Below are 25,901 nucleotides of genomic sequence, written 5' to 3' on the forward strand. Positions count from 1 at the left end.
TGTGCACCAACAAAACCAGTGATGAAATGATGCTCATCTGGTGGAGACTGATAAGTCTCAGGAGACAAAGAGACAATTGAAAAGGCTGAAGCTCTTGAATAATTGTATCTATGGGGCTTTATTTCAGGTACACCCACATGTAGACACAAAAGCCACTGAACCTTGGTGTGAGTGTTTCAGAAGGGTCACAGTTTTCACAATGCAGATTTAATCACAAAGTAAGAAGCAGCTGTGCTAGGATTCTAAAGAGGTTATGTAAGATCGAAGAATGTTTTTCTTTTTCCTTTCCTCTTTTTATGCCAAAATGTAAGGCAGTGCTCGAACAGCCAAACGTTTGCCTCTATTATTTTAAATAAAACACGGACAACCTGCTATTCAATGCAAAGGTTTGACCAGCCAGACTTCATAAATAAAAAAGTACACTAACCATTTTTTATTTTGTATTTGTTTACCTCAACATCTTAGATTCTACAAGGAAAGAAAAAGCTCAAAACACCACCAATCAGTATCTTTACATTTCTCTCAGTTGCAAATCCCTATCTGTCAGGAAGTGATATAAGATGCAGCTTAAAAAGGATACCTCAGTACTGTGAAATATTAGCTACAATAACACCCTAATATTTCTCTTGTACTAGTATAGTTATTTGATCTTTCTTATTTAATTACACATTCACGATGTTAGCATGTTGTCAATTGTTTTCATAGCAGTTTAGGGAATCTTTTAAAGAAAACCACTTACTGCAGCACTTAATACATTTCAAATTAAAAATATTTTTAGTATACAGTACATATTAAGCTTTTCCTAAACGCTTATCTAACTAGAAGATACTTACATTGCACTGGACTTGTTTTTGTCTGAAACTTGACAGTGATGCATGTTCTGTATATACAGTAATATGTCAAAACCATGCAGACCCTAGTAAAATGTAACAGCATAATAAAGCTATTTAAGTTTATTAAGATGCACACATGTCATTAAACATGCTCTCCTCTATTGTCGTTTTTTCAGTAAAGGCCTTTAAGTAGTTTGCTGATGTTTATTTTGAAAAAAACCTCTAGATTCAGTTATCATACATTAATGTTATACATCAAGATGAGTATACAGTATACAGTACTGTGCTCTTGGTTCAGTCTATGCAGGCTATGGCAGAGAAACATTGCAGGACCTCCCTCTTGTGGAAACAGCTTGTAAATGTAAATGGCTTCTTGCAAACATTTTTCTTCCAAAATGATAAATGGGGAAATGTTATTAATGTAGCATTGGTTCTTGGTAATGCTGTGAGGGCAAACATTATAAAATGTTTTTTGAGAACCTTTTGATCAAGCTGGGATATGATACTGAAGTTATGAGCCCGGTTCAGAACAGTGAGATAGAGAGTCCAGCAGAGTAGTACAGGGATCTCACACTCCTCCCTACAACCAGACTTTCCTTTGTTAGAGTCCAGCACAATAAAAACTGCATCTGGCACATCTTACATCATTTTCCCTAATGGCAGTCTGGAAATGTTGCACAGCTAATGGCCGAGTTAGTCTTGGCACCTGGTTTATCTGTACAGGTTACAGGTTTGTGGGAGCTGCCAGCTTGCAAGCTGTCAAAAGATGTTGCCCACCCCAACACCCTGTTTTAGCTATCCAAGACTTTCAAATGAAGTGCCATCATCTGTTCCACTTACGGAACACTGTATGTAAAAACAGATTAACAAACTGAACATATCTTTGTTTGTACTGTTTGTACTTAAAATATAACATCTATTTGAGCTTTCCCAGAAAAAATGTAATAAAATACTGTATTTGTAAAATGCAACATAATAAGCAGCACTGGTTCTTAACACAAAAATTCTAAGTAAAATCTTTAACTGAAGTACAGGCTAATAATTATTGATAGAACATTGATTCTCCAAAATACAAAGTCAGTCTAGCTAAATTTTATTTTTAACTTATCTTGAATCTTCCTTTTGACTAAATAAAATGAATTGGACAGCTATATCTAATTAAAATTCTAAAAAAAAATCCTTTCCAGTTTTACATTAAGATAGTGAAAAATGAGTTATTACCCTCTTGTGGTAGTTCAAGTAAATTGCACTCTGAAAGTTCTGGACTTCTCAGAAATGTTATGAGTATTGTACTTCATCCTTTTAATTGGGAGTTTTATAGTATATTGGTCATGCTATATGTCATCAGTTTAATGTCTAAGGTCTAATGTTTATTAGAGTAAGTGCACAGAAGTAATCATTTTATTGTATATTTATTGTTTTGCAGGTTTCTGATCGTGCTGGGGTGCTTAATCTTGGCCATATTGACAACTTTCAAAGAACATGAAAAAGTATCTGCACATTGGCTCGTTATATTGGTAAGATGTTACTATTATAGATACTATGATGCTGATGAAGGGATATATAGACCTTGTTTGTATACCATGTTTGTTGTTGGTGATACAGTATATGTATTTATTTTATACACATTTTAGTGAGATTCCTGCTAGAAACTACTTCTTGATTTCCTTATTGAAAAATGTAAAATTCAAATTTCATGAAGAAAACCTATAGTCATTAGTGTTATTGATATTTTTGTTATATTTATATAATTTGTTTTGACAACTCATCAAATTTAAAATGAGTTTGTTTTTAGGCTTCACACATTAAAGCCAAGCTCCAGGAGAGTTTAGTTTTTATAAAGCCACTTTCAAAAATTCTGAAGTTAAAATGAAGGACAAGATTAAAGGTGTACAAAATCTATGAAGTAGACTATCCAATGCTTTTCAGATTCTGTTTCTGAGAATTGGACACTTATTTATACACTTTACCTAAATCAATAACTTCACTGTATTTCAGAAGAAATATAAAAAAATACTTTGCAACCTCTGAGTTATACTTGAGATTCTTCCTCACACATCCATCTGTTCCTCTCTTTTGTCTTTTTAATCTTTTTTGTATCATTCATGATATTGTGCAATGACGTGCACATCCCTTTTGCAAAGGAAAAACAGTTTTGTTTTCCCGTTTTAAAAGTGTTGAAGATACTCTCAAAACAAGATAATTCAGTTTAATCTGAAATGAATTCAGCATTATATATACAGAATATAAAAGCTCAGCTGTGAAAGAAGCAGTTAGTATCTTCTAGAAGTGGAATGCTACTGTTAAGCTACCTAGGGACTGAAAAGACCTACAAAGGAAAAAAAAATAGAACACGCTGCACTTTTTACAGGAAACCTTCACCATATTCATATTTGGAGCAGAGTTTGCATTACGAATCTGGGCTGCGGGTTGCTGCTGTCGATACAAAGGATGGAGGGGGCGTCTCAAGTTTGCCCGGAAGCCTTTGTGTATTTTGGGTAAGTATGTCAAACAGGAGCCGGTGTATATCAGAGTGAGAAGGAACCCGTTGTTCATGGCGGACTTGTTACAAAATCTCTGACTACTTCATCGAATGCTTAATGTGTACGATGTGATATAATTTGACATCGGAAGTGATTACAAGTTATGATGACTTGCGTTTAGTTCATTCCAAATGATCCCAAAGTGTTTTACTGCACATGTACAGTAGGAGCAGACCTACTCATCAATACCACTTACAGTACAGTACAGCAGCAACCTTGTTTTCCTTAGAGCTCTCCCATGTCAATACAAACCAGGTCCAGCCTAGCTTACCTTCTGAGATTCGATGAGGTCAAGAAAAAGCAGGCTTTCCCTACGTCTGCCAGTGTCAGACGGTATACGACTACTGTATGTGTTTCAGTGAAGACAGCCTCATACAGTATGGGATGCATTTCATTCCACCAGGCCCACTATAAATAGTGATGCTAAATTAACATATATATTAAAAAATGAAAACCAGGACATTCATGGTCTACTTAACAATTAAAGAACAGGGAAAGATGAAACTGCAGAGGCTAAAAGCAAAAAAAACCCACATTATTATTGTATGGAAACTAATTCCTTGTTGGCATGTTCCCTGGTTTCATTAATAATTTCCCAGAAGATGCGTGTTGAACACACTTTTTCAGTATTTTTATACAAGACTTTAACCTCAAAATAGTATTTTGTTGTAATCTTCTGGCAATTTGTATTTGTCCATTTAATCACAAGAAGGGTTATTGTTTGACCTCTATTGTTTGAGCAAATGTATAAAATTTGAATCAGATTCTTATCTTCAATTAAATTTAAATATTTTTAAATTATCATAAAACAATAGTCACAACCTTAAAAAACGGAATCTCTGTGAAAGTATATTTTCAAAATGGGAAATACTGTATAAGTGGATTACAGTTTCTAAAAACTGTTTTTAGTCTTGGTTTGCAGTTTTCAGAGACCATACTGTATATAAAACACATTCCCATGAACTGTAAGTAGATTTGAATTGAATAATGATATTTCTTACATAAATCAGGGCTTAAAAATCATTCTATCTACATTTTGTGTTTTAAAAAGGTGTTGTTGTGTCTTCTGGAGGTAAAAAATCAGGCAGCATCATTTTAGTGTATGAATTCCTCAGACATGAGTCACATACAGTGAATCAAACCATGATACATTGAAAAGTTTAGCTAACTGCCTGTTGCTCTCCCATTTGTTATTTTTGGGAAATTAGAAAGTAATGACAGATGAGGGCCATCAGTATCTGGTTTCAGTCATACTAGCCATCCGATGACAATGTTTTATATTGAGCACACTGGTCAGAAACATGTGTTTAGAAGGTAGGGACACTGTTTTAGAGTAGGAAGACTATTAAAAAAGAAAGCAAGTAATTTTAACTCAGACATTTGATGAAGCTTACCATAGAGAAATACAAAAACAAAAGCATTTTAAGTATCTACTCAAGGTCCCTAGATTGCCAAGACCCTTTAAAAATATATACATATTAATGGATCTATTTTTACATGATACACAAGATACATTGGATCACACTTGACTCCTTACACCACACAGTGAAATCCTAGGAATTCAGGGATTAAATTACAGTAAAAGGTACTAAATGAAGGGTATGTGAGACATCAAAGAGAATACTCATTTTAATCTCCTAGTGTAGGTAATTCTTTTGTGGCTAATTTCACATTCAGTATCTCAACGATAAGATATCTTGAGTACTTGTATGATGGTTTACGGTTCACCAGCTAATTTACCTCCTCAAAGACATGAATGAGGAACTTCACCTTGAGCTGCTTATAGATTGCAGCATCTGTCACTGTGCAGTCACCCTCCCTGTGAATCCAACACTTAATGATACATCCTCTTTTATTAACATTCAGAAGATGTGTTCATAAAGCAAATTCACATTCCGCAACTGACCCCTGCCCTGGCTAAAGGTTACTGTATTTAGTAATCAAGAATGAAGGGCGCTTAAATTTATAAATTTACAAATATGGAACATTGCAGCCCTCTGGATTGCTTTCAACCTTAGGCTGGTGTTTGTCCATGGATTATTTTAGTGTCTCCAAAGACTTTACATTGGGCATTCAGGTCAATATCAATACCAGTGTATGACGACTTTTGGTTAGGACAGTATAGTAAGAAAACTGATTTTAGAGACTGTAAGCTTAGCATTGTGAATATATTTCTGTGCTTATGGTTATTCCATTTTGACCTGGAGTTTGGGGTAGTTTATGTCTGAATTTCCTTTGCTTCAGGTCTGTTTTTTAAGATCACAGCTTGGCAGGAATAACCCAGAAATGACCTAAGTGATTAAATCCCATATCTAATCTGACATCTAGCAAGCAGGATCTTCACTGCTATTATTGTTGCCATCAGTTACACCTTTTCTGTCTCACACAATACAAAAAGGAGATACCTAGTTCCTATGTCTTTGTGCTGCTGTGTTGTGTTTAGATATCTTTGTGCTGATCGCCTCTGTGCCAGTGGTGGCAGTTCGGAATCAGGGGAATGTCTTGGCCACGTCGCTGAGGAGCTTGCGTTTCCTGCAGATTCTCCGAATGCTGCGAATGGACAGGCGAGGGGGAACATGGAAGCTTTTAGGTTCAGCCATTTATGCGCACAGCAAGGTAAGGCAGGTCCAGACACTTCTGTACACAAAAAGACATGGCAGACAAAAGCAGAATGGCTGTAGCTTAAATCGGCAGACATAAAATCGAGCCAAGGCTGCCATTGCTTTGACATTACATTTTGTTCTCTGAAAATATTATCGTTAAACTAACAGCAGTTTGATCATTTCAGCTGAGACTGTGTGATTAAATCATGTCACTGCAAGAATGGGTTTCCTTTTAAGGGGGCATTGGGAACTGCTCAGACAGATGCAGCAGGCAGACAGGATGTTGAAATTAAGGAACATCTTCATCACAAGGATAGACAGCTAATCTTGGACTTTTATCACCCTGGTAAATCCAAGGACATGAACCAAAACACTTATTGCAGCTTCGTTGAGATTGATAAAAGGCCAGAGTCTATGGCAAGGTGTTGGAACTGCATACAAATGTGTTCTACTGTAAGATAGCATTGTTGCTTGAAAAATGTCTCAATCCATAGCATTGTATGAATCAGTTAGCAGAAATAATGTGTACTTTCCTGCAGACCTTAGTTCAAGTCCGTTTCTGGATTGAAGAAAAATATTTATTTATATTGAGTGATTTGGTTGGTGAGCAATTTGAGAAGAGACATGGTTTTAAACTGCTGGCTTGAGACTGGTCATGGATTAAAGGCTATCAAAATCCTTCTCTATTTGCTACAGTAGGTGCAGTGCGTGTTCGTTGCTGTATTAAACATAGGCCTTTGCTTTCAAAGTTTATCATCTCCACTGAACATATCCATTTAATTTTAATTGCTTAATAAACTGTTAAATAATAAACTGCTTCATAAAATCAATTGTAGGAGCTCATCACTGCCTGGTACATAGGATTCCTTTCCCTCATCCTTGCATCATTCCTGGTATACCTGGTGGAAAAAGATGACATCACTGTGGAGGTGACAGATGGACCCACCACTCAGCCTCCGTCCCAGGACTTCGATACATATGCGGACGCCTTGTGGTGGGGTTTGGTAAGCCAGTGGTTTTCTCTCATACACTTTTTATCTCTGATACAAACAAACAAAGAACTTCTATGAGGCTCTCTCCTTTTCCCACTGCATAGCTACACTTTTGCTTGAAACTATCAGTTGGAGCACGAGAAGATCTGGAATATTGTAATATCCCTGTGCCAAAGCCAGAGAATGACATAAATAGCTACTGTGGAGTTGGCAGCTGGTATAGTCAGCAACTTTGACATCTCAGTTTTCTCCTTACAGCTGCTCACTAAATGCTAAGCTGCAATCCGCAGCAAATTCTGCAATATATATTATGCAGATAGATATAAAAATGCAGAAAAAAAATGTACAAACACAATGTGCATTCATTACTTCCAGTAGAAAGAATAATAAACTGATGGATTTCTAGCTCTCTAATTGTGCTAAAGTTTGTGGTACAACACATGGAAGCCTTTGATTGCTTCTTCATAATGAATTAACAGTGCCTGATGAAACGCATCAAAATATGAGAACTTGAATGGGGGAAATTTTTAAAACAAGGTTCAGATGAGTAAAAACCCTAACTTTTGTATAATCCTGTGTTAATTAATCAGACATTTCATTTGAGTTTGTGAAACATTTATGACAAATATACTGTATGATTGTGAAAGTACTGAGCACGCCACTCTTCTTTCTGTAGATAACATTAACTACTATAGGGTATGGGGACAAAACACCTAAGACATGGGCTGGCCGACTGCTGGCTGGAACATTTGCACTCATTGGAGTCTCATTCTTCGCATTGCCAGCGGTAAGTGGAATCTTTCTGGTTTGCATTTGGCCCTGAACAGAGGTACAGTAGTTCTTCAGGAGTGCCCCCAAGAATTTAAAATACTGGTGTTAGTCTCACCATGTCAGATGTTTGGTTTAGACTTATGTCAGACACAATAGATATTTCTATTTCAAGCATTGCAGTTATTAGCTGACTGTGACTGGGGATTCTATGACTACACAGTACGCAGTCGGCTGAGCACCACTGGGGTTGGGTATGCAAGTGCTGACCAGGGTGTGCTCGCTGTGTAACCGGGAGACTTTCTCAACACCTGTTGTTGTTAGCAAGAGACGCATTGCTCCTCTGAGGAGTTTTAACTTTCCTGTAGGACACATACCTGTATAGAATGTCAAGTAAGTAAGACTGCTGGTACAGTATGTTTGAAAAGTGCAGCTGGCAACAAATAAGTTAAGCCTTGATTTTAACACTTTTTGAAGGGAATTCTGGGCTCAGGGTTGGCTTTGAAAGTCCAGGAGCAACACAGACAGAAGCACTTTGAGAAGCGAAGACACCCTGCCGCCGGCCTGATACAGGTAAGAAATGATGTTGTAATTTTGAACGTGTTCATACTCTACAGACAGTAGAAATCTACTTGCTAATCAAAAACATTCTCTGTATACTGTAACTAAGAATGAACTGGACTGTGTCTGTCTGGGCTCATTACATTGCGTGACTTAATATTACTAGAACAGGCACTTTTCATTGATGGCTGATGAATAAAGTTCAGAAAAGACAAGTCTCTTGTTCACAGATAATGCTGTTGTTATCTTAAATACTGTATAGCCTCACTCTGTGCTGATAGGCAGAATTTGAAACTGCTATGAAAAAATCTATGTAATATACTGTACAGTAATAATAATGCAGTTTTGTAATGGTAACAGTTGAATGAAAACATGTTGTTTTTACCTTCTTCTCTGTAGTCAGCATGGCGATACTATGCCACCAACCCAGTCAGGAGTGATCTGATTGCCACATGGAGATTTTATGAATCCATCATATCCCTGCCTTGTTTCAGGCATGTAGAACTGCATGCACAACTTTCAAATTTCTATTTTTGTGTCTTCCGTATAATTAGTGTATTGTTTTGTTTCGTGTGCTTTTTTTGATTTTCCTTTACCATTTGTGTTTATTTCTTTTGATATTTAGTTTGCATGATCTAATTATGCTGCAGCTAAGAATTCGGTTTCCATAGAAACCTGGATACCAGCTTCAAAAGGAAAACTAACTCTTCAAGGTAACATAGGAGCAAGCATGTTATGTCTCCTTTTTTCTTTCTTAGCTTGTTTTCCACATTGGTCATGTGTGTTTACACATTAAGAGTTTTATCATCTTAATCTTATACAGTACATATGTATAGCACAAAGGATGGTATAGTACAGTATAAGCATCACACCTAACATTTCTAGCTACATACAGTTAAACAAGCACATTTAAAATTCTAATTTTCCTTGATTTACCAGAAAAATACAATGTGTTCAGTTTATTACTTTTTCAAGAACGATTGAATACTGTAGCTTCTGAGAAACATTTTATTGTCAACACTTGATTTCTTTTGCTTGGCAAAAAAATAGTTGTGAACTGTACTTCAGTGTAGTTACAGTAGTTGTCTAAATTTAGAAATCATATGCAGTAGATGCTGTCCTTACATTATTTTTTTCTTTGTCGTAATGCATAAAGTGAATTGTTACACTAAATATATTAATAATCTTTGAATATATCTTTGTCACTCGGTGATCAAATTAAATGTTTGGCATTGTGAAACATACATCTATTTCCAGACAAAAAGTGCTTTATTTTAATCATCTGTATTTCATACATTGGGAGGTTGTTGTTTAAAAGTTTTTTTTTCTCTCATTTCTAAAGAAAGGACCAGATGGAAGGAGTGGCCAGGTAAGTCAATCATTTCAATTTGTTTTTCCGAAAGAAAATCTCTAGGAAACAAAAGCTTGTGAATGACCTTAAGGAAAAATAGGGAAATCCTACTTCTGAAATTATTAAATTTTTAAAAGTAAGAAAAGATATTATTATTTTTTTTAAATTGCAGAAATTGAGGGAAACAACAAGAACCTTAATAACGTCACTTGACCTAAGGTGGTGTTCACACTTCCAGTGTCAGTTTCCACAGAAGAGTACTTGCATTGATATGAGAAAGATGGCCCTCCTTCCGTTCTCATGCAGTGGCAGCTTTGTATGAAACCTATATGCCCAGTATATCTCTGAAACATGCTGTCTTAGAAAATAACCACACCATTATCAAACTGTGTAACCAGATGGATCAGTGGTTCTCAACCTTTTGTCACCCACGCCCCACCTTAATCATTTCTTTACTGACCATGGACCACAGAACAGCACTGGTTCAGCTGTGGGCGGGACGGAGGACCAGTTTAGAATATAGTTAGTTATATTTAGTTTTGTGTTTTTTCTTAGCTCCAGTCACATTTACAATGTTATATGCAGTTGAGCACTCTACTCTTCATTGCTACTAAGGATAACATTTCTGATTCCCACGAATACGAAGAGGCTTCAACATTTTTAGTACAATTTTTGATAACTCTGGATATTTTTTTTTTGAATCCAGAAGTCAGCTAGAAGTGTCTTAGAATTTTGCTAGCAAATGTTCTGCTTTAGAACACTCTGGAAAGTCTTGTTTGCCAATTAAGTGCAGATACGGTATTTGTAGATCCAAAAGATGAGTCAAATTAAGTAAGCTGTTTTCACAAGTAAGCTTTGTGATAAAACCCTGAACTTTATCATTTGCACTAAATATAGTTATTAGTAACCCTTGAAGCTGTAGATCAATTTTGAAAATATAGCAGAAAGGTACTGTATGCCAGTTTAACGAGTCATTTTATACTCCATCACCAGGGACATACTATGACAAACCTGTGGACCACTGGTGAAAAACACTGAGATAGATCATTTTCAGTCTCATTATGAATAACCAAGTAATACAAATGCCATTACACTTTACACTTTATTATCCTCACACATTAATGCGTTAAAATAACTGAGCTTTTTATTTCAAATGAAAAAATTAAAAGGGTCCATTTTAAAAAATGTTTTATTAATCTCATTTCTGAAGTGTCATATTTGTAATCCAATTAGTCTTCAGCCAATTATGGATGCCTGATATGCAGTTCTTAAACTCTCAATGAATCAGTCCATTGAAACAAGATTGATTTGAAAAGTAATTACTGCATAGTAATTAAGCAGTGTCTGATAAGGTTTTTTTTTTAATTTATTGTTCCATATAGAACTTTAACCTTTCATCTGAATTTCATTACTGTCTGTTTTTAGCAAATTAAGGACATGAGTGCTGAGATCAAATCGATGAGATTAAAATATTGATTATTATTTGCATATTGTTAGTCTTCCAGATCTCACAAATATTATTGTAAATAAATATTGAATTCTCTTTGGTGCCTGAAAACTGGTCAGATGTCTCCTTTTACACATACGCACAATGGTAAGACGGTTAGACAGTATGTACAATACATGTAAAATTTTATAAGCAAGTTTTCTTTGTTCATGACACTATGCTAAAGACAGAAGCCATGGTAGTGGACTTCGGCAGGTGGCAGAAAAGTTGGCTAAATGAAGTTATAGTATTTTGTATAATGGATGCTGAAATGTGTGGTTAGCATGCTTTCAGTATTTTTGACAGATAACCTGAAATTGTTTTGCTTTGTTTAATTGTCATGTTTTATTCTCTCACTATGTAATCTGCAACAGCTTTACCCTCAACTCAGTTTATGATGTTGCATTGACTTAATCTCAGAAAGCCTTTTGTCCATAACATCTGTTCAAATCTGGAACTGCCTTAACAATTCTATTAGAAACATCACCTCTCCATCTCAGTTTTAAGTAAACTTAGACTATGTTTAAGTTTGTTTCCCCATGCAGTGGGTTTATCTAGGATTCTTAACCTAAAGGCACATTTTTTACCTTACCCATAGGATCACTTCTTCTCACATATCAGAATGGGAAACCTTAGAAACATCTGAATTTTTTTCCCTCTCAAAGGCAGCCTTTCAGCTGTTTTTCTTACCAATTTTTCACTTTGCTGCAGAATTCTGTACAAGTTAGTTTTTGAAACACCATGCCCCAGTCTCCATTGTAATTTTTGAATTCTCCATTCATTAGATTGGCACTGCTCTAGTGTGATTGCCTTCCTGGAGTAAATTATAGTACCTCCACAATGGCTGTTGACACAATCAACAATGATTCCTCATTCTAAATGAGTTCAAATGAATATATATTATATACAGTAGTAGGCAAAAAAATGAAATAGTTTATACAATATGTTTTACATTTACTTATTTTCATACCATGGATGTTCTTCTGAAAGATGCAAGATTATTTAAAAAACATCAACAAAGGAAACAATACCATGCAGTAAAAACATTATTTTTAAGGCAGGTTTTTGCATTTTTTCCATCAAAGATTTTACAGTTCTTTGAAGACAATGCCTGCTATCCGATTCGCTCTGGTTAAAAAGTAGAAGAAATTACACTGTGATAACCAGAAGTTTTTCAGTTGTGGTTCTGCTGACTTTGATGAAGGGCCAGCTCTTTTGACACTTAAATGGCTATATTCCCTGTATTCTATTTGAGTCCACATAACAGCATTATCCAATTTTTACATTCTTGTACAATGAAAGCACTCTTGTTTTTCTTTTATGCTGAAATTCGTCCTGTTATTTTGACTTTCAGCACCTTATTAACTTCTTTTCATGGCTTACCTGGGACAGAAAAAAATCCCATATTGTCTGTTCATGGTGGGAGCAAGCTTTGAAGAATGTTTTTCTAGTTACAGGGTTTAATTTTACTAAAGCTTTTCATGAAGCCAAATGTCATCAGTCATCCTGGAATAAAGAAAGGCACTTTCCGATAGGCCTTTTAATCTGTACTTCCACATGATTGTAGAATCTAGTTACAGTGCAGCAATGAATCCTAATACCCCTGTGAAGTAGACGGCATCGTCTCCTTGGTCTGTCTCACCACAGTATACTTCCAAAGTAAAGAATTTCCTTGGGAACAATAATATAACAATGACCTTTTAACATGTTCCTTTCAGTCACTCATGATGGTCCAGTGGGGAGGGACCTCTGTGAAGTTGTGGTCCCAGGGGGGGTTGGGTGGTAGTGAATGGTCAATGGAAACGGTATCTTGATTAAAGTTGTAAGAAGGGAACTCATGTAAGGAGGACCACAAGATTCTTTTAACAAGGGGAAGGATGTTCCCCTCGGATTCACCTTCCGTTTAAGGCCTGGTTCTTCAAAATCCTCAAACCATATCTGTTTGCGCATCTTGAGTGTCATTGCCCCAATACTTTCTTGGTCTATGGGATTGAAGATGAAAAATCTCATTCACGTCTGTCATATTTATCCCTTTAATAGATACTCCTTTACCAATTTTTGGGGCTCTGTCAACTGCAAATAGTTGGGTTCAACTACTGCTTGGACTGAAAGCTGTAGAGCCAAACAGCTACAGCTAAATGCATTTTTTTGATGATAACATTTTTACTTCAGACTGCTTTTCCTACTTACAACTATACAGATTTTTAAAGCACAACTGGAAGCAGATTCTGCATGACTATACCTTAGTTATGCATGATTATACTTTTTTAAACTATAACTAGTTTATCAGCTTCTTCCCTGATACACAGTCCCGTCACATTCATTCCCCCAAAATGCCAAGGACTCTAAATCTCTAGTTGTGATGGTATTTTTTCTTCACATAGACCAAGCTAGAAATTCCAGAGCCTTTAAAATGTATTATTTTTTGTCCTTTGTATGTTGATCAGTTGTGTTTGTTGTAATGAGGCAAGCACTAGAGGAGTGTACAGTATGTGGTGCATCATCATGTACAGTATGACAAAACTGTAATGCTGCTATCACTACAGGAAAGTAAAAAAGTGTACGTGAGCAGAGAATCAGGAGTCGAGGGCCAGCACCGGAACTGTTAATGGCCAAAAGAGGGGAGTAAACTGAGTTTGAGGTTACTCGTTGAAGAAGAACCAAGAGTGAGTCCACTCCAGGCCTGGAGATGACAAATATAAAGTCTTAACAATAGATAGATACTTTATTGATCCCGTGAGGGAAATTGCAGATTGCAAATTGCAATACTGAGCACACAAGACTTCTGTTTCTTACAGGATTGAAATGCTAAGTACTAAAAAAGAGCATGTAGAGCTGTGGACAGCCAAGCACTATTTATACGTACTGCAGATGAATAGAAGGAAAAATTTGAATTGACCGTGTTGTTGCAGTATGTGACTTTCAGAACAGTATAACAGTATTAAACTACATAGTGTAGAATACAGACTTTTTTTTCCCCAAATAAGAAAACCTTCAGGTTTGTAAAAAATAAGGAAAAATTAAGGAAAAATCTAACTCTGCCTTGCATTCAAGCTCTGGAGCTTTTGTTTTTATTAAGAAAATAAGTCCAGGACGCAGTTTATTGTGTTAAAATGGGTATCTTCTGAAAAAATCCAGTTGGCACATATTTTTTAACCATGAATGGCTAGAAAAAATGGGTCAGCTCAGCTATTTTTAAGTCAAAACATTTCTCTTTCAGCAGCCAAAAGTTAAGCCTTTTGGAGCGTGTCCGTCAGTCTAATCCAAGAGCTTCAGCCATTAAGGGCAAGTTGTTTATGCCAATGAGCACAGACACCATTGAAGAGAGCCCATCCAAGGAACCTAAGCCAGGGGGCTTCAGTAATAGAGAGAGATTCCGCACTGCCTTCCGCATGAAAGCATACGCCTTTCGACAGAGCTCAGAAGGTATGTAACGTAACACATTGCATTTCCAATCTGTCTGTAGTAGCCAGCGATTCCTCAGTGCAGCAACAAATTTACCCACACGTTGAATAGGACTCCTCTGATGCACCTACCCATCTTTTGACAAGCTGGTCCTCTGCAATATCCAGACGGTTCAGTACTGGTGTGGGAACAGGCCCATCCCTCATGGCACCACCACAAACATGCAGGGGCCTTGGACGTTGCAGGCATTCCTATTCCACTAGGGTGTGAAGGTGTCCTGGCCAATTAATCCCAAACCTACTCCCGATGGTAACTAGTGACTGGCAATGTGTGGATCATGGATACTGTGTAACTTTTTCATGTTCTTTATCACTCAAATCTGTGTATTTACATCTGCCGCAGTTGGATAGTTCAGTTCAAACTCCTCACTGTCTATACTGTACCAAAAGGGGGAAATAGAAGCAGTTCAATTTTGATATTGGCTCTAGAAATCATGTATATTCCTAGCTTCTAGGTTTCAGGATTTTTCTTGGTGGCATCTGCTTTAACCTTGCAAAGAAAAAGAAAATTGCCAAAACTGCAACTCAGTTGACCTTAGGAAAAGCAGACACCCGTGCATTTCATCACCATTAAAAACTTTTCTCAGATGCTGCAGCTTTGCCTGATCCTGCATGTGAGGACAGGGGCTTTCCAAGTGACCTAATACTGGAAGAGATGATACCTACTCTAAAGACCGTTATCAGGGCTGTGAGGTAAGAAAATGACCACTGATTGTTATTAAAAAAAAACAATATTTGAAATGTTTCATAAAGATGCTGCTGTCTTTTTTTTAAAGCTTTTTTAGGCATTCAGCCATTAAGTACCTATCTGCATAAATTGGTACTTGTTTAAATGTTACAATGCTTTTGTGTTCAAGATGTTTCTTTCCACATTCAAAACAGCACCTTTTTTTCCATAACATAAGATCAGGGATTTTTTGGAAGCACCCTTTCTTTTTGAAAGACATACTGTTTCCTTCATAAGACACGTCAGTTCTCCCTAAGCTAACGAAGGGTTTAGTTTTAAAAGTGACATTGTTTATTACCGCCAAAAGCAAGGATTTGAGAGTTTTCCTTTCCAAGGCCACTGAACTTCTTCTAATTCTAGTTCATAATTTAAATGTACTCTTTTTAACACTTGCTTTGACATGTTAAGGTACATTTTATAGATTTTCTTACTCCTTCAAAAAAGGACTTGCTCTAAGTGTTTTTTTTAATGGCAGTGTTTTAACAACTCCTGATTGCTTTGCAACAGAATTTTGAAATTTCTTCTGAACAAAAAGCGATTCAAGGAGACTCTGAGGCCTTATGATGTGAAGGATGTGATAGAGCAGTACTCAGCTGGGCACCTTGACATGCTGTCTAGAATCAAATACCTCCAGACAAGGTAAGGCTCTCTTTTGCCTTTTTATTGCTGCATCACAGCTCTTGGATCCTGTGTTCTATTCCAGACTGGAATACAGACTTTATAAGCATCCCTGGTGACTGTGGAGAATCTGCATGTTCTCCCTCTTTGTGTGGGTTTTCACCAGTGTGCTCCGGTTTACTCCTCCCTTTCAATCCTTTCTAGCTATGTTATTCGCTGTGTCTAAATTGTCACCCTGTGCTTGTGTGTGCCTTCTGTGATGAAGTGACATCCTATCCCTGGTGTAGCCCCTAAATGCACCATACACAGTACAACCAGGATAGACTCTGGGTTGCCTCAACCCTTACCAGCAATAGGTGGCTTTTTGATAATAGTGGAATGGTTTATTTCTGTAGTTACAAACAGCTCTGCCATATTTTAACAACCCCATCTCATTTGCCCTCTGCAGATGTGAACCAGTGCGATATACACCAGTTTTCTTCTTGAAATAGTGAACACAATGCACAGTTCAAGGCTGTTGGATACTTATTTCTATCATTGCTGAGGTTCGATGTTAATCTGGCAAAACTCTGCATTAATACTCCTGAAAGGGTGAGGACAAGCCTACATGGAGAATGGAATCTGTTGTAAAATGCTAAACTGTCTGCCCCAAGGGGCTGATACAGTCTATTTACCTGCCACCTCTTTCTCATGCTACAAGGATGTTTATGGGTGTGCCAACATAGAACTGTGTGTTGCAGAAAGATGAGACCACCAGCATTATTTAAGTTTTAGTCTGAATAGTATGAGATCAAATCTTCAGAGGTCTACTCCAGAGGTTTACTCTGCAGGATGTAGATGTTTATGCAGTCCTTATATGATTGAAATACTTTTTATTCCGTTAAAAATGCATCTTAAATTTGGTATTGGACACCTTTAAATGCAGATTGTGAAATGCGGCATGCAGTCTATTATTCTTAAAACTTTTGGAATATAATTCTTGTGATCTTATGGTTTTGCCTAAAGGGAATTTTATTTGGAATCAATGTGATCCAAGCTTAAATGTGTGGGTGAGCATATGCAGAAGATGGGAATGTCATACAGTCTTCAAAAAATGAAGCAGCATGTAAAAAATAATACAGGAACTCCTTTATAGGGCTAAACCGAGTTATATTTCACCTTGAGAGAAGGTATGAAATTCTCTTAGTTTCCCCAGACTTCAGGATTGTAGACTATGTAAATCGAGTGCTCTTCTACGATTACAAGAATTCTTTGGCTTACATAAATAAGAACAGGCAGATTGGAAGTAGTCAGTTTGGTTATGAGAACCACAGTGTTGAAGGAAACGTGACGCGTGAAAACAAACTGTTCCTTTAGTATGGGAACCAAAAGCCTGTCAATGACATCACTGTTTCTTGCTTTTATTTACCCTTCCAGAATAGATATGATCCTGGCCCCTGGACCCCCTTCAACCCCAAAACATAAGAAGGCCCAGAAAGGACCCTTTTCCTACCCTTCCCAGCAATCTCCTAGGTTTGTCTCTGTTTTGTTGGAAACCCCCTTTTTATTTTTTATACTCTTGTGTTCTTCAAAACTTTTAGAAAAAAGTCATTATATTGGTGTGATAGATGTCTTCAAGTGTAATATAAAAGTCTGTGAAAATCTCTTGTGTGGTTATTTGTATTTGTAGATAAATTGTGTGAAGTGCATTTTTCAAGTCTTATGTGCTCCCAATATTGCATTGTCTTGGTCCAAAAGACACTGCCTTTTTATTGCTCTTCTTTTCATAAACTAAATAATTTTTATACAAATCAAATAAGGATTAATTCTGTTCATGGCTGCTTTTTTACCAGCTTGACAAGGTAGTTTATGTTCCTGTTCATTTATGAATAATGGAAATGGAGCTTTATTTGTCCTGTAAGTTTGAAATATAGTCAAGGAACAAGTAAAGGTTTATTCCATGTTGAAAAGAAAAGAAACACAATGTTTCGGCTGTGGAGCCTTCTTTTCTTTTCAGCATGGAATAAACCTTTACTTGTTTCTTGGCAGCCTACACATGCTGACACAGCTACCTACTTGAAATGTAGTCAGGCACGTAACAGTGTTATGCAATGCACATCACGGGGAGATTTAATAAAGAATTTCTAAATTGTAATGTAAAATTGAAAAAGGACAAAAATGTATACCACCTCTCATTTTAGATTGCTTGAGAGTTTAACCGCTTTTATGTGGTGTGATTATTTTTCAAACAAGCTAGAGTTTCTCCATTGCTGATGTTTTTGTTGCAGATATACAGAAATGCCTACAATACAACACTAATTAGCCCTGTAACTGGAAGAGTAGATGCATTTTACTTTTCTTTTTCACAGACACGATCCCTACATAGCCAAAGCATCAGGACCAGAGGCAGAAGACCAAAGCATGATGGGAAGATTTGTGAAAGTTGAAAAACAGGTAATTTATGAAGCAGGATTTTTCAATTGTGATCGCGGAGCATCTTCTTGTTTCCTTTCCAACAAGAGCTAAAGGTACTCAACCACTAATAAGCTAGTAATATGGTTATTCAGATGATTCAAAGTCTTTTCAATATCTGAACTATTTGAGACAATTCACTCTTAGGCTTAACTTAAGGTTTTCAGAGCTCATTTGGAACAGAAAATAGAAGATCTAAACTGCCTTGAAATCTTTTCCATTCTTATTAATACTCCTCCATGTAGTGTTTACAGTCTAAGAAATGTACACCGTTCTTCTTTTCCAGGTGGAGCACATGGAGAAGAAGCTTGACTTCCTGGTTGACATGCACATCCAGCGCATGGACCACATGCAAGTAGACCCCGTAACAAACGAAGTGGCAGTAGATTCTTGCATTCCCCAGAGCCACACTGCAGAAAAAGAGGACAGCCGCTACACAGAGATCAGGAGGGTGTTCTTCAACTATGCGGAAACCTGTCCTCACATGTCCTTTCAGATCCCAGTGAGCAAGGTGATGCCTTATGGCTTCTTTCAGAAGGAGCCAAGTGACACTGGGTTCCCCGCAGATAGGCCTGGATGCATTATGCTACCTCCATCAACTGTCCCTTCCTACATGGAGAGACCCAGTGTTTTACCTATTAGCACACTGATGGACACCAGGAGGGACTCTGATGGTGAGTTCCAAAGCCCATTCATGGATTATTTGTCACCAAGGCAGGGGCGGACTGTGGTGAGGGACACGGACACTCCTCTGTCACTGCTGTCCGTCAACCATGAAGAACTGGAAAGGTCTCCCAGTGGCTTTAGTATCTCTCAAGACAGAGATGATTTGACTTTTGGGCCTTGTGGAGGAGGTTCAAGTTGGATGAAGGAGAAGCGGTACCTAGCAGAGGGTGAAACAGACACTGACACTGATCCTTTCACACCTAGTGGGCCTCTTCCTTTGTCATCCACGGGTGAAGGGTTTCCTGATTCAGTATGGACCACTCCCAGTAACCCCAATTAGCAGGGCGTCAGTGAGGGAGGGCTGCACATGGGTCAAATGGTGTAAGACAAAAGAACTGACCACGATATGTAAAGTATACACAATTTGTACAGTTCACCTCATTGAGAAGTTAAAATCAATCACCCAAAGCTTTATCGCTGCAAAGCAAACGGCACTGCATGTAATGCATGCAAATTTAGTGGTAGACACTACAAAGTTCAGGTAATGAATTAAAAGAACAAAATGTAACATTAATAATGAAAGCTATACCATTTCATAACATTTTTTAAATAAAGGTTTCTTTTTTGTTATTTTTTGTGCATGGTTTGCATGGAGCTGCACCTTTTAGAGAAAGGGTTAAACCAAATTTCTTCAGCTTTATAATACAGTACATGTGGCTTAGATGCTTACTTTTGGGTCAGAGACAACGTGTAAAGTGTATTTTAGTTTTGGTGCCTTTTTCTGTTCAGTGCACCATGGATCAGCCTATATACTTCCTAACCTTGCTTACATGACTTTGGTTAAACTTTGTTAAGATGCAGTATGCACTTGTTAAAATAGCAACTTCCAGTACTTTAAGAACAGTCAAAGAATTTTCACAATTTTTAAATAATATTTCAAAAAACAAAAAAAAGGGGGAGAAGTGAACATTTCTGCAACTTTGTGGTGTTTGTTATTTCAAAAATGGTGTTCTGTGCATTCCCAAGTGCATCCAAAACAGTAAGTATCACCTTCCATGAAAACTGTTTCGTTACAAAAAAGAAAAGTTTGGAAAAATGTCTCCAACACCACAAGAAAGGGTTGTACTAGTAGAAGTATATTGGGGTACTGTCTATTAAAAAAGGAACATTGTAAGAGACATTGTAAACATTAGCTAATTCCAGGCCTTAGAAACCATTCATACAGTACCTTTGGATTTGTCTCAAATCAGTTACAAATCAGTCTCCAATAATTTATATTAAAGTCAACTATGCTTAAGATCACACATGAACACTCACTTAGTCTAGGTATTTAAGTACCTAGAATATTTGAGTGTTACCATACTGTAAGTGATTAGATGGTTTTTGAAAAAAGTAACCCCTCCTCCAAATCGATCATGGTAATGGCCAGGTAAAAACATGAGATGAAACAATTGAAAAGGAAAAAGAAACACAGAGTACCAGAAACACAGAGTCAAGATAGGATAGAAAATATGCACAAATACATTTGACAACTACATTTTTTATATATACAAGATCATATGTTATTATATTATGATCCTTCCTGTCACACTGTTAAAACTATTGCCATGGGTTTTAAAGTAGATAAGATTCCTTAAATATGTTAAGTAAGCTAAAATAAAAAAGTATGACTCAAAGATCAGGTATCAGGGTTTTGAAAAGTACATCATTCGTGTCTCCTCAGCTGTCAAAGTAAAATACTTCATGTACTTGCGTTAACATTTCTTTTTTATTTTAACATTGAAAGCTTGAAGGTGATCTCACTGCACTTTTACAATGTCCTCTCTATGCATTATGTTTTCAGTAAAGGGGGCACGGCATTCCCTTTGACTCACTAAAATGCTACAAACAAAGAAGCACTTTGGGTTTCTTGTTTCCTATGACATTATTGCTGGTATTGCTGTGTTAATAGCTCAGTAATCTCGGCAACAATGAACCAAGATGCTCGTTTTTTTCTTATTGTGGGTCAAAAAACACAGTAGGATGTGCAATGCCCCCTGCAATGAAAATAAAATACTGTTTGCCTCAAAGCATGTCTGCTTGAATACTTACTGTATTGTCTCACTTCAATATCAATATCATCTATTCAATTTTTTTTCATCTGGAAAGCTTGAATTATGCGTGAGGACTTCTGGAGTGGATTGTAGTTTTTCTCTCACCTGTTGATCCTAAATCAAGAAATGTGTTGCAAGTTGTAAACGTAACTTCCAAGTTGTTGGCTTTTATCATCACTTGAAATGTTAGTAGTTTGCACAGGCACCTACAGAAAGCTTCACTTGTTTCCTGATTATTTTTCAGTTACATAGATATATTTTAAAAAGCATACTGCATGTTATAAAAGTAGAACAGGATACTCCAAATGTGAACCTTTTTAAAATGTATCCAAGAAAACTACTTTGCGATCATTTCCGCTCTGCACAGTGTCTGAAAAATATATTCACCTTCATCTTTCAGGCTTCCTTATTGATCGTCATGCAGTTGATTAGATAGAATGGCATATTTTAGCTACAGTACATTGACTGTTTTTCCAAATCATTTCCTGGCACATTTAAATTATTTTTCTAATACCTTGAGAAACTAGTATATCCTAACAACCTTTTATTATCTAGCGTATATATCATGTTGAATTATAGAATTGCACTGAAAAGGAATGGAAAATTCATACAGTAAATCCAGCTCTGGTCAAGTAGAATTCCCTGAATTTGTCTTGCACAAAGGGAATTGTAATAACAAGCTTTTCAGTGATCACCTTGCACTTTATAGTTTTTTTTTTATTCCACTGCATCTGCATTAACTGTTAGATTCAATAAAGCCATGGAAGTCTGTTATTCACATTCCATTTCTGTTTTGTAATTTGTCATTTATTTTAGTCAAATAACCCCAAAGTTTTAACATTGAACCTGAAAAACAAATATGAATTAAAATATATAATTTCTTTTAAAAAAGGCAAAACAAACCAAGAATAAAAATATCCAAAGATGTAAGGTTATTTACCTATAATCTACAGTAATACTTGTTTCATAACCAACTAAAATAAAAAATAGTGGTTTAATTCCTAACATTTGAATAAACATATTTGAAAATTGAAATCTTCATTTACTGTTCTAAATGTAGGAGGTTTTCACGTTTCCTCAGATGTACCAGAAATACTTTCTGAAATAATAAAATCATGTTTTTGCTGAAGAAAGAAGAGTTTTCTTAGGTTACATTAAACTGGTGAGAGGAATCTAACAAATCTACACTGATGTCATTTGTTTTACATTTTGAACGGCTTTGATTCAGATTTGCATGTTGTTTTACATATCAGTTTGCATTGCTAATCAAACATATGCTTACTGTCTATACTTATATAATATAAACTAATGTTTCCCCAAGCACCTTAATACCTTTATTGGATATTATTGGAACCTCCTTCTCTGTTTGTATATAAAATATACAGTACAAATTAATTTAATTGCTGGAGTATTATTTTCTTTTATTCATTTTTCTTTTATTTACAAAGGCAAATCTGTGTATTTCATGTTCATAATTATAAAGCACTGATTGCTAAAAGAAGAGGCTTAGTTTTGGAAAAAGGATGCCTTTGAAATGCTTTTTAGCCTGTACAGTAAAAGGCTTTTCTGCTTTAACAATGTAGGTGTTAATAATGCAAAACTTGTAATATCAGCTAAAGAAAATTGTCTACAACATTTTTATAACTAGATGCTATCTTGTATTCCTAGATAATACAAAATTTACTAAACCACCATGCTATTCAGTCTGGCATATTACTTGTACTGGTCTTCCAAATATATATATATATTGAAGAGCATATCTTGAAGCCTGCTCTCTGCAGGCACAGAATGATTTTCTTACACTTGACAATGTCTTGCAGAAAGAAGACAACTAAACCTTAATTGTAGCTCTTCTCTTTGACAGAACAGTATATATTGCAATGAACTTTTTTCAGCCTGTAAAATGGTATAGAATCTTGTTATTTAATATAGGTAAATATCTGTATTACACTGCCTTTTTGTATAGTACGTACACTAAACTCACCTGTGTTTTTCTCTTTAATTAAAATTCTATGTACATTTTAGACACGTGTGCCACACCTCTTTGTCGCACAACTACAGTACCTGTCATGGTGCCACAAGTTTGTCTGAGAAGGAGCTGTTTTGAGTGTTCTTACCAGCTTTCCAAGACTGGATGAATTGCGCTTTTTCATTGGTGATGTATCTCCCTCTGCTGCAGTTCGGCTGAGTGTCTTCTTCATAGTTCTTCAAAGTTATTAATGAAAAAGCCATAAATGTCTTAGAAGACGGATTAAAAATCAGGTTATTTGGGGCCATAAGTACCTGGCAGGACACCACAAAATATTAACAAAATATCAAACACTTAATATTCCAAAAGTAACCAACAGCCTGCTGCAGTAGTTAAGGTTTAGTTGTTGTTTAAAATAACTTTCAAGTGAAATGTGCAGTACACTTATGTTCACACCTCGCAAAACCTGTAAAATGGGGCATATGACTGATATAAAGTAATTGTGCCTTGCCCTCTCAAACTTTCTCAAAATAGCCAATAATATGTACCACTCCTCTCTGTTCGCTTTATTGAGCTTTCTCTGTCATTTTTTTATTTTTAAACAATGGGAACACAACTTTTCTACAAGTGGCCTTCAGTGCTATGTATGGTTTTCTTCATTGTAATTTTTAAAAGTACTTGTAATTTATATTCTGGCTTTGTCCAGTTTTAATATGTTCATTTAAGGGTATAATATGCAACTGGTATTCTTACTTGATTTTTTATGTTTTGTCTCTACAATTGCAACAGTTACTAATAAAGAGAAATCAAAATACAACAGTATTCTGGAGGTTTAAATTAAAATGTAACACTTTTACTGTGTATTGACAGATGTGCAGCAAAATACATATTTATCCATCTAGTGTACAGTACATAAAGTAGAGACAACTGAGGCAATTGTCTCAGACGATGTTGAATTACATACTGTACTATATGTTGAACAAGCTGTGATTCCTGCAGTATGATGGACGGGTATAGTTTGAGCCTTCTGGATCCTCCAGCTGCTGAAAGACCAGGAATTTCCAGATTCAGCAATAGGCACTGTGGAGTGGAACATGTTGGGGATCTTGAAGTTGGCTATTATCCCATACGGCAGCACATCCATTACCACAGAGGATGCACAGCCCTGGGGCCAGTTTGTACAAAGTTCTTGGTTAAAGCCAGTTCCCAGCTTTAGTCCAAGAAGGTCAACAGGTACCCCCTTCTGGTTCTTCTACGAAAGGGAATGTGCACTAGTTTCATTCTGTGTTACTCACACCTAGTACAGTAGGTCCAGTTCTGGGTGCCATCAATGGAAACATAAACAGTGCTACCACAGGGGTTTTGCTGCCTCAAAGTGTCTTTCACTTTGTAGGGTCCACATTGCATTCCATTGCAGACTTGTGTGATGATTGGGGCCTGATAGTTCCTTTGAGCAGGCTCCAGGGAATTCATATAGCTAGGATTTGCAGCTGGGGATGTGCTGAGTCCCCATGCCATTGTTATCTAACACCCTAAACATTGTGGCAAAACTTTCAGTAGATGAATTTGAGAGAATTCTCCAGGCACCCAATTTCCCTGCTCCCAATTCCTACTGTGCCCTGTGCAATCTAGGAAGCTGAGTGTAAGAAAACATGAATCACAGATGGGGGTCAGTGCCGGACTCATGCTCCGGTTTTCATCCTGCAGTGTGAAATTCCTCAGAGAAGCATCAGATGCAGCTATTACATGACCTCATAGAGTTTCCCTTTGCTCTTCTTGAGCAGCATTATGTTAACTTTTGGGACTTTGGTAAGCTGTTGTTCAACCAACACGATAGTGACCCTGCTTTTGACTTGAGCAATCAGTCAGAAACCCCTGATGACACGCAGAACATGCACACTGTTCCCTTTGTCGACATGGCCCCTTAGAACAGCTGTTGGCTCAAAGAGGCTTCCATTCTTTCCACCTCTTCACTTAAGTGACTTGGCACCCCACATTTCCAATGGTTTAGACCCCCCTGGCTTCTTCAGTATGCTTCCTCATTCTCCCAACTCCATCACTCACCTGCGTGTTGCTTCTGTTCTCTCTGCCTTCCACAACACCTCTTCAAGACTGCCAGACCCAACCTCTCCTACAACTTCTTGGGAAAGGATGTGTGGTTCCTGGCCACGTTCCGTTTGCAAGCTTTTACTGACAGTGAGAAAGGAGGTCCACACTGCCACAGCCATGAAGATACAGTAGCAGTCCATTGTCTTGACTAAAGGATGCAGTGTCACTACTTATGTTTAGCAACACCTGCAATACCAACCCCATAGCAACTCCACCACCTGCAATATGTTTTAGATACAGTATCACTCCATAAGGTGCCCACTCTCCACCATGTCCAACTGTACCTTTAACTGTATGCCTATCAGGGTGCAGTTCTATCGAATTCAGTAAGGCCGATCTCATCTGCTGATATCTGTAGGTGCTGGTAGAATGTTGAAATGAGCTCAACACCCATGGTGAGGGGCAGTGGAGACTCCTCAGTTTTTTTGTTTTCCAAGTCCTTACTATGAATCCTGAAATATTCAGGATTATTTAAAATGTGTATACTATAAATAATTTGTAATTCCAACAAAATGGGACGTCATTGGAAGTAGGTGAATATTTTTGCTTATACCGGCCACAATTTTAAGAATGCTCACTGGACAAAAGTAATGGGTTTTTGCAAGAAGAGTTCAGGTAAAAAATAAAATTGGTGAGACTTTAGAGTGGAATATAAAGTGAATCACAT

The 25,901-nt window shown here is 36.9% G+C and overlaps 1 protein-coding gene across 1 annotated transcript in view; it reads left to right on the forward strand.

Moving 5' to 3' along the window:
• kcnq3 (potassium voltage-gated channel, KQT-like subfamily, member 3) overlaps positions 1–20,534 on the forward strand; it is an 86,004-nt gene extending 65,470 nt beyond the window's left edge. The window contains exons 2-15 of the mRNA XM_069190948.1: positions 2,260–2,350; positions 3,205–3,331; positions 5,820–5,992; positions 6,816–6,983; positions 7,648–7,758; positions 8,217–8,312; positions 8,700–8,794; positions 9,643–9,669; positions 14,361–14,563; positions 15,189–15,294; positions 15,836–15,967; positions 17,363–17,458; positions 18,295–18,379; positions 18,684–20,534. Coding sequence (XP_069047049.1) covers positions 2,260–2,350; positions 3,205–3,331; positions 5,820–5,992; positions 6,816–6,983; positions 7,648–7,758; positions 8,217–8,312; positions 8,700–8,794; positions 9,643–9,669; positions 14,361–14,563; positions 15,189–15,294; positions 15,836–15,967; positions 17,363–17,458; positions 18,295–18,379; positions 18,684–19,403 — 2,230 coding nt within the window. The 3' untranslated portion in view covers positions 19,404–20,534. The remainder of the gene's footprint in view (positions 1–2,259; positions 2,351–3,204; positions 3,332–5,819; positions 5,993–6,815; positions 6,984–7,647; positions 7,759–8,216; positions 8,313–8,699; positions 8,795–9,642; positions 9,670–14,360; positions 14,564–15,188; positions 15,295–15,835; positions 15,968–17,362; positions 17,459–18,294; positions 18,380–18,683) is intronic.
• The last annotated feature ends 5,367 nt before the right edge of the window (positions 20,535–25,901 follow it).

This window comes from Lepisosteus oculatus, chromosome 6, assembly GCF_040954835.1.
Source record: "Lepisosteus oculatus isolate fLepOcu1 chromosome 6, fLepOcu1.hap2, whole genome shotgun sequence".
Lineage (NCBI taxonomy): Eukaryota > Metazoa > Chordata > Actinopteri > Semionotiformes > Lepisosteidae > Lepisosteus > Lepisosteus oculatus.